General features: G+C 49.9%; 1 protein-coding gene across 3 annotated transcripts in view; it reads left to right on the top strand.

Annotated features, from left to right (window-relative positions):
* Positions 1 to 8,277, top strand: part of timm50 (translocase of inner mitochondrial membrane 50 homolog) — a 20,466-nt gene extending 12,189 nt beyond the window's left edge. The window contains exons 9-11 of one of the 3 annotated variants that reach the window (XM_080460147.1): positions 4,045 to 4,201; positions 5,491 to 5,597; positions 6,595 to 8,277. In XM_080460147.1, the coding sequence (XP_080316273.1) occupies positions 4,045 to 4,201; positions 5,491 to 5,597; positions 6,595 to 6,627 (297 nt within the window). In that variant the 3' untranslated portion in view covers positions 6,628 to 8,277. Of the gene's footprint in view, positions 103 to 186; positions 746 to 4,044; positions 4,202 to 5,490; positions 5,598 to 6,594 lie in introns of those variants that run through there. The other 2 variants (XM_080460148.1, XR_013935227.1) reach the window with 2 other exon arrangements.
* The last annotated feature ends 1,101 nt before the right edge of the window (positions 8,278 to 9,378 follow it).

The following is a 9,378-nucleotide window of genomic DNA, read 5'->3' as shown; positions in this document are numbered from 1 at the left end:
AGCGCCAGAAGAGAGAGAGAGAGAGCGCCAGAGAGAGACCGCGACAGAGAGCTCTCCTCTGTTAGCGAGAGAGAGAGACAGCGCCATAGAGAGAGAGAGCGCGTCAGAGAGGAGAGCAACAGAGAGAGCGCGCCATAGAGAGAGAGAGCGCGTCAGAGAGAGAGCAACAGAGAGAGCGCGCCATAGAGAGAGAGAGAGCGCGACAGAGAGAGAGAACGCGGCAGAGAGCTCTCTCTGTTAGCGAGAGAGAGAGAGCACGCCATAGAGAGAGCGTGCCAGAGAGAGAGAGAGAGCGCGCCATAGAGAAAGAGAACGCGCCAAGGGAGAGAGAGGAGAGCGCGACAGAGAGAGAGAGAGCACGCCATAGAGAGAGCGTGCCAGAGAGAGAGCGCGCCATAGAGAGAGAGAGCGCGCCATAGAGAAAGAGAACGTGCCAGGGAGAGAGAGCGCGACAGAGAGAGAGAGAACGCGACAGAGAGAGAGACCGCGACAGAGAGAGAGACCGCCGACAGGGAGAGAGAGCGCGACAGGGAGAGAGAGACCGCGACAGAGAGAGAGAACGCGGACAGAGAGAGAGACCGCGACAGAGAGAGAGACCGCGACAGAGAGAGAGAGCGCGACAGGGAGAGAGAGAACGCGACAGAGAGAGAGAGAGCGCGACAGGGAGAGAGAGAACGCGACAGAGAGAGAGACCGCGACAGAGAGAGAGAACGCGACAGAGAGAGAGAGAGCGCCAGAGAGAGAGTTATTAGCTGATTGTGATTCTGAGGAGGAAGATTTCTCAGCCACGGATTCCAGCAGGCGGCTTTACGTGATGCACCTGAACGATCACTCATGGCCGTCAGCTGCTTGAGCTCCTGACCACAGAAAGCAGCACCAGACGTTGGTCACCAAGAGCAGAACTATCACCGTTAGGGGCGAGTTCAAGGCAGCAAGTGTCTACATGTGGAAGTAGAATCTGGTGGCATGAGGCCTGCCAACCACTAAGAATCCATACATTAGCCGCGTCATGTGATCACCCGCCGGGTTCAAACAGGCTCAGTCATTCAACAATATCAAGCTTCAACCAGGTTCAACAGCATCGACAGAAACAAACGAGGACGGTAGAACGGAACCCCAACGTTTTAAACTACACCCCCCCACCCCCCAACTGGAAACGAAACAGGTGTGTGTGTGTGTGTGTGTGTGTGTGTGTGTGTGTGTGTGTGTGTGTGTGTGTGTGTGTGTGTGTGTGTGTGTGTGTGTGTGTGTGGTGTGTGTGTGTGTGTGTGTGTGTGTGTGTGTGTGTGTGTGTGTGTGTGTGTGTGTGTGTGGTGTGTGTGTGTGCTCCCTCTCAGGCCTCATTAACCTTACCCCCCCCCCCCCCCCCCCCCCCCCCCCACCCCCCCCGGTGTGTTACTGGGGGCCGTCTGGAGGTTGTGTGTAAGGAGCTGGTTAACCTACTTCCAGAGAGAAGACACTCTGGTTAGAGCAGCAGCAGATGTCGGAGGGCGAGAGTCTCCGGAGAAAGTTCCCCAGATTAAACGAGCTAATCCTCATAATCTCCACGTCCACACACAGATGGACTCCGATCTGCTGGAAGCTCACTTATCAGTTAAACACAAACAAACGCTGAATGTTCATTTTGTCAGTTGAAAATCTCGGCAATGTGAAGACCTTCCATAACGGCTTGGAAAATAACTGTCGTGTGTGTGTGTGTGTGTGGGGGGGGGGGGGGGGGGGGGGTTGGTTGGGTGTGTGTGTGTGTGTGTGGGGGGGGGTGTTCTGTCTTTACAAGCTCGTTGAAGCGACGTGAGGTTTCATATTTAAAAGTAACTGACGAGTTACTTGAAAACTTGACCAGTCGGAGTTGAAGAAAGAAACTCCTTCTGTTGTTTCTGGGGCCCCGTTTCCACGACGACGGCTTTTCCTTTTCTGAAAAATGTTCCCGTTTATTTGACAACATTTTGGCAGAAACACTGAAAACTATGAAGTTTTCATGTTGTGTTTCAAACCTCCAGATTATAGAGCAGGTCCCTGCTCTAACATCACATCATAGAGCAGCTCCATACTATATCACATCATAGAGCAGCTCCATACCCCAACATTAGATCATAGAGCATCTTCCTCCCACTGACTGAAGTTGGAGTAAAGGAGCAGTAAACTGAGCAGCTTGGATTATAATCTGATGGAGGCAGAGACCCGCCGGACTCACTATTGTTGGCTGGCCTGCATCCTGCAGAGGATCAGACGTCTTATTGTTTTGGACGAGGATTAAATCCAAACTTCTCCATGACGTTCAGTTTGATTCAGGGAACAAGAACCATCAGCATTTAGAACTTAATGAATAAAGTGTTTCTCCTCACCGGAACAACCTGGTTCACCTCGGAAATCTGTTCAACTCCGCTGGAAGAACAATCTGGAACTCCTCACAGAGCGCTTTCCCCACCAAAAGAACCAGGTTCTAGTTCAGGTTCTAATGAGCAGCTCCAAAGAACCGGTTCTTTTTCCAGCGTTAACGGCGCCAGTTAGAACCACCTCATCACGTCACTGGTTCCACCAACGTAGCGCAGGCAGGATCCAGGAACCAGGAGATGGACTGTCCCAAGTGGTTTGGTCCGGGTCGCTCCATCTAGTCTGACCTGAACCTCAGGAAGACATTGAGTTCTCTTTCACATGAAGCCATTAAAAGGCTCATTTTAGCTCTAAAAACTCCAGCTTTCATTTCCAGTAGTTTGTAGTTTGTTTAGTAGTTCCTGAGGAACCAGAAGTCTGGCTTCATTAGAAAGAAGTTCTGTGGAGCGTCTCATAGCGGAGCGCCCCCTGCTGCCCTCATGCAGACCTCAGCCTGCGGTCAGAACGCCAAACAAGACCTGGAGGTGAACTTAGTCACAATGATGTCACCATGAAAAGCCTGAAAAGAACTGGTTCTAGGGTTCTAGATCCACCAGCTGACTGACAGGAGGAGCTCTGCAGCTCTAGAACCACGGCTCCACCATTGCAGATTAAATGATCTCCTTCCCTCGTGTTATTAACTTCAGGGAACCACTTATTAGATCGTTCCCTCGTGTTATTATTTTTTTCTCTAGAACCACTCCGGGGCTCCGTGTTCCTGTAGAGTTCAGAATCCCTTCCTCCTCGTAGGTAGAGATAACTCCGCCCCCAACTGATGACGTGTCAGATCTCCCTCTGGCCCCGCTCTGGCCCCGCTCTGGCCCCGCTCTGGCCCAGCAACAAAGTGGGACCAGCTTAGCACCAGTTCAGTCTCTGGTAGTCCGGAGCTTTGGTGGTGGAAAGACAAAGAACTGGTGCTAAATCTGGCCCTGGACCAGAACTAGAACCTGGTTCTTTCTGGTGGAAAAGCCCCGACTGAGGATGAACCGGTTCCTCTCTGTAGAATAAACCCGATTCTATATGCTTTTTACACACACACACACACAGACACACAGACACACACACACACACACACACACACACACACACACACACACACACACACACACACACACACACACACACACACACAGAGGTAGTTTTAAAGAGGGGGGGCACCAGATGAGTCTGGTGATGAAGACAAGAAGTAGCGTCCCTCTCCATCTGTCTCTCTCTGACACACACACACACACACACACACACACACACACACACACACACACACACACACACACACACACACACACACACACACACACACACACTGGGGCCAGCTGGGGTGGCTGGAGAAGTGTGTGTGTGTTTTGAGGATCATTACAATAATAAAGTTGTTTATTTGATCCGACCATGAGAAGGTCACAGCTTCCGTTACCATGGCAACGCTCGTCGCCATGACGGACGGCGTGGCGTCTTCAGCTCTGGGACCTTCATCATCTTCTTCATCAGTGTTTAAAACTCACTGTAATAAAGAGTAGTTTAGTTGGAAAAGTGAAGGAAAAGTCTATTGAATTTAGTGGTCCTAGTTCTGACTCTGGTCCTGGTTTTGACTCTGGTCCAGGTCCAGGTCCTGGTCCTCACTCTATCTCTGGTCCTGGCTCTGGCTCTGGTTCTGACTCTGGCTCTGGCCCTCAGGACGTGTCGTGTCTGAACCGGGACAGCAGTAAGGTCATCCTGGTGGACTGTAAGCGCGAGGCCTTCAGTCTGCAGCCCTTCAACGGCCTGGCGCTGAAGAAGTGGGACGGAAACTCTGAGGACCGGACGCTGTACGACCTCGCCAACTTCCTCAAGAGTAAGACTGCCATCCTGTGTTGTTTACGCAACGTCTACCCAACGCCTCCATGTTGTTTACCCAACGTCTACATGTTGTTTACGCAACGCCTCCATGTTGTTTACGCAACGTCTACGTTTTCGCATCGTCTACATATTGTTTACGCAACGTCTACATGTTTACGCAATGTCTGTTTACGCAACGTCTACATGTTGTTTACGCAACGTCTACATGTTTACGCAATGTCTGTTTACGCAACGTCTCCATGTTGTTTACGCAACGTCTGCGTTTACGCATCGTCTACATATTGTTTACGCAACGTCTACATGTTTACGCAATGTCTGTTTACGCAACGTCTACATATTGTTTAGGCAACATCTACATGTTCACCCAATGTCTGTTTACGCAACGTCTACATGTTGTTTACGCAACGTCTACGTGTTGTTTACGCAACGTCTACATGTTGTTTACGCAACGTCTACGTGTTGTTTACGCAATGTCTACATGTTGTTTACGCAACGTTCACCGCATACGTCTACGTGTTGTTTACGCAACGTTTACATGTTGTTTACGCAGCGTCTACATTTTGTTTACGCAACGTCTGTGTTTACGCAACGTCTACGTGTTGTTTACCCAACGTCTACGTGTTGTTTACGCAACGTTTACGCAATGTCTACGTTTACTTAACGTCTACATGTTGTTTACGCAACGTCTACATGTTTACGCAACGTTTACTCGTCTACATGTTTACGCAATGTCTACGTTTACGCAGCGTCTACATGTTGTTTACGCAACACCTACGTATTTACGCAACGTTTACGCAACGTCTACGTGTTATTTACGCAACGTATACATGTTAAAATAAAGTTACCAAGTTGGACTGTTATTACGGCGACTGTCAAAATAAAAGTACCAGGTTGGATTGTTATTATGGTGACTGTCAAAATAAAACCACCTAGTAGTATTGTTATTGCAGTGACTGTCAAAATAAAAGTACCAAGTCCCAGGAGAATATGGACACCACGGAGGAAACTGTTCTGATTGGCTCTCCTGAGCATGTGCAGAAGTCCTCCTCACTACTGTTACCAGGAGCAGCATTCAAAACGTAAAAATGTTCCAGAGTGTCCAGAGTCGGAGTGTTTGCGGTACGTTTTCAGTGACGAAGCACCGTTGTCATATGAACAACAAAACCAAGGACAGTTCAGTGTTTTCACTTGAAATGGTTGCCATGTAAACGGGCGCTGTCAGTCTGATTCCCATGTAAGAAGAAAGGTTGTGACACTGTTCCTCTTCCTCCTCGTCTTCGTCAGCCATCGCTCTGAGCGGCGTGGACGACGTCCGCTCTGTGCTGGAGAACTACGCTCTGGAGGACGACCCCATCGAGGCCTTTAAACGCAGACAAGCTCTCCTCGCTCAGGTAGGAACTCGTCACAAAGAACAAGCCCAGTGACCTGCAGGTGGCGCCACTCCAGCACAAACATTAGTTTGGTGGCGGGTCCGTTACTGCACGGAGTACCGGTACTCCCCGATACAACCTGGAGAGTACTGCGTGACGTCAGCAGCAGGCAGACGAGAGGACGAGCCACATCTGCCATTTGGAGATTCGAGAATGAAAAAATTATGTTCTGACGAAATTTGAAAAAGTGGTGAAGGAAGCTCGTTCGTACATCACCAGCAACTTAATCACCAGCAACTTCATCACCAGCAACTTCATCAGTAGCAGAATCGCTCAGTAGTTTAACTGCTCAGCACATAACTCTAAGCCAAGCTACATGCTAAAGAGTTTAAGGGCTCACACACCAGTGAAGCTACATGCTACATGCTAAAGAGTTTTAGGGCTCACACACCAGTGAAGCTACATGCTAAAGAGTTTTAGGGCTCACACACCAGTGAAGCTACATGCTACATGCTAAAGAGTTTAAGGGCTCACACACCAGTGAAGCTACATGCTACATGCTAAAGAGTTTTAGGGCTCACACACCAGTGAAGCTACATGCTACATGCTAAAGGGTTTTAGGGCTCACACACCAGTGAAGCTACATGCTACATGCTAAAGAGTTTAAGGGCTCACACACCAGTGAAGCTACATGCTACATGCTAAAGAGTTTTAGGGCTCACACACCAGTGATGCTAGTGGAGGTGACGTAGCATCGACAGAGGAGGTGGAGGTGGTTCACTGCAGCCCATAGCCTTCATGTATCATTTGTTAAAGGAGTATGAATTAGGCTTCAAATCATCTGATAAATACTTGTATTGGTACTCGGTATCAGGAAGTAGTTAAAGGTTGCTACTTGTACTTGTCCTTTATAAAAGTGTCATCGGTGCGTCTCCAGTCTGTTGTTTATTCGTAGTAAGTCATGTCGTCGGTCTCCTCTCGTCCTCCCCTGGCTGTGCTGCGGTGGCGCCCCCTGCAGGAGGCCCGTGGCGTTTCCTGGTTGACCCGTTGAATTGCTGCTGTCCCCAGGAGGAGGAGCAGCGTCTGGCCGAGCTCTCGCAGCAGAAGAAGCAGGGACTCTCTCTGGGGTCCATCACCTCGCGCTTCTGGCGCTCCAAGCCGCAGTGAGCCCCGCCCCCTTTCAACACTCCCACCAGTCGCAGCCCAGCTCTCCGGGCGAGGGGAGGAGCCAGAGGACCGGAGGTCTGGGTGGGCAGGGCTGCCGCGTCCAAGGAACTGAGGACAATTGATTGGCTGGCCGTTTGAACCAATGAGAGAGGACTTCACCTCCCGGCTCAGCGCGGAGGCGGAGCTTCCTCTCCTGATGAATCTGAAGCTGCTGATTGGTCAGGCTGCACTCCGGCTGGCGGTCGGCGGTGGAGCGGGGACTGTGGTCAGCAGGCGTCTGTCCTGAATGTCTACTTTATTTTATTTTCTATTCCTGTGTGTCGGTGTGAGCTGACGGCTGCTGGACGCCTCTTCAATCAGTCTGGTGTGTGTGTGTGTGTGTGTGTGTGTGTGTGTGTGTGTGTGTGTGTGTGTGTGTGTGTGTGTGTGTGTGTGTGTGTGTGTGTGTGTGTGTGTGTGTGTGTGTGTCTACCAGATGGAGGAAACTGCGTCTTTCACATCAAATAAAGTATGAACCTGATGTCTTCATGTCCTCGTGTCTCTACTGAACCTATGAATCCATTGAAAGACTTCATTTCCTTCCAGAGCAGCAAAGCTTCTCCAGGACTGAAGAATCCACAGGTGGAGTTCCACTGAGTGTTTACAACGGCAATAGGAAAATGGCAGGTGGAGGTGGCTTCCATCTCTGACATGCTGCTGCCGGCCACAAGGGGCGCTGTTCTCCAGCTGTCACTCGTTAGACTGAACATCCAGAGCGAGTCCGGCTGGTGGCCATCGGTCTGCCAGACATGGACGGACAAAGTCTCCTGTAACGTTTACCTGTAGTGTATCCACAAAGTACTCCCTTTGCTTTTTTCCCTCAAAACTCGCCACACGATGCCTCGGAACCAGTTTAATCAAAGGTTTTCATCCAGGATTCCTCTATTCTGACTAGTCTCCCCACAGCATGATGCTGCCTCCACCGTGCTTCACTGTGGGCATGATGCTGCCTCCACCATGATGCTGCCTCCACCGTGCTTCACTGTGGGCATGATGCTGCCTCCACCGTGCTTCACTGTGGGCATGATGCTGCCTCCACCATGATGCTGCCTCCACCATGATGCTGCCTCCACCGTGCTTCACTACAGATAAACCAGGAGGATCAGTGGAAACAGGAAAATCCTCAAATTAGTTGAGCTTTTTGGGAAAGACTGAAAACTTCTGCATTGGGTATTTATTATTTTAATACATGTAAAAACATTTCAATAGATGTTTCCTCATTGTTCTTATGGGATGTTGTGTGGAGACTTCTGAGGGGAAAAAAATCGTCAGTATTTAATTGAAGGTATTTCTTTGTACGATGAAGATGGAACCTTCAACCAAAAACAAGAGTTTAACTTTAAAAGACGATACTATTGAAATTTCCGTTGAATTCAGACTTGAAAGTATTTTAACTTTGGGGAAAAAAGTGAAATCGGTTTTCAGGTGAATTTATTGTGACGGTCGTGCTTTTAATTTGAAGTATGTTTTTATGTTTAATAAATAATTCCAAACCAAACTTTGTTGTGTACTGTGACCCAGGGGTGGTTGTCTCCATGGCAACCGGGGGAGGAGGCGGAGGACCGATAACTCTGGACTATTTATTGATTGAGTCCAGTTTTCAGACCTCCTCTGTGGTGAACCCACCAGGAGGTGGAGGAGGTGGAGGAGGTCCTGCTGCCCCTCAGGAGTGGAATGACCTTCACCTCCGCTCAGGTGGACTGATCCAGGATCTCCTGGACTTTTTCACAGGACCAGATGAAGGTAGGTGGAGCTGGAGGATGGAGGTGGGCTGTCTTGTTTCTGGACTGATGACGATTTAAGGACAGATTGGGTGGAGGAGAGTTTGAATGATGGACAGATTGGATGGAGGAGAGTTTGACGGGCATAGTAGGTGGAGGACAGATGATGGACAGATTGGGATGAGGAGAGTTTGAACGATGGACAGATTGGGTGGAGGAGAGTTTGACGGGCATAGTAGGTGGAGGACAGATGATGGACAGATTGGGATGAGGAGAGTTTGAACGATGGACAGATTGGGTGGAGGAGAGTTTGAACGATGGACAGATTGGGTGGAGGAGAGTTGGTGTTGACTGAAAGAAGCGGGAGGATCTTGACTTTATTTCCTCTTTAATGTTTAAACGACAATAAAAACTTAGTTTTCCTGTGAAGGTGAAAAGTGGAAGGAACAGGGCGGAGCTTCACTCTGGTGGGGGAACAGGGTGGAGCTTCACTCTGGTGGGGGAACAGGGTGGAGCTTCACTCTGGTGGGGGGGAACAGGGCGGAGCTTCACTCTGGTGGGGGAACAGGGCGAGCTTCACTCTGGTGGACAGACAGCTGGGCTGGGCTGGACAGACAGCTGGGCTGGACAGGACAGACAGCTGGCTGGGCTGGACAGGACAGGCAACTCGGGACCTTTCAAATAATTCTGGGTCTTACATGTCCATCAGTTCAGATCATGTGTCTACTACTTCTGGCTGATAGACGTCCTGGACGGACGGACGTGTGTTCAACGTCTATGGACGTTTCTTGCTCAGTCGGTCCAGTCAGCACGTCTTTCACGTGAAAAACAACTCGAGCTGCGACGCGTGCTGGTGTGTGTGTGTGTGTGTGTGT

The sequence above is a fragment of the Lipophrys pholis genome (assembly GCF_963383615.2).
Source record: "Lipophrys pholis genome assembly, chromosome: 3".
NCBI lineage: Eukaryota > Metazoa > Chordata > Actinopteri > Blenniiformes > Blenniidae > Lipophrys > Lipophrys pholis.
This window is presented reverse-complemented; position numbering and strand designations above follow the sequence as displayed.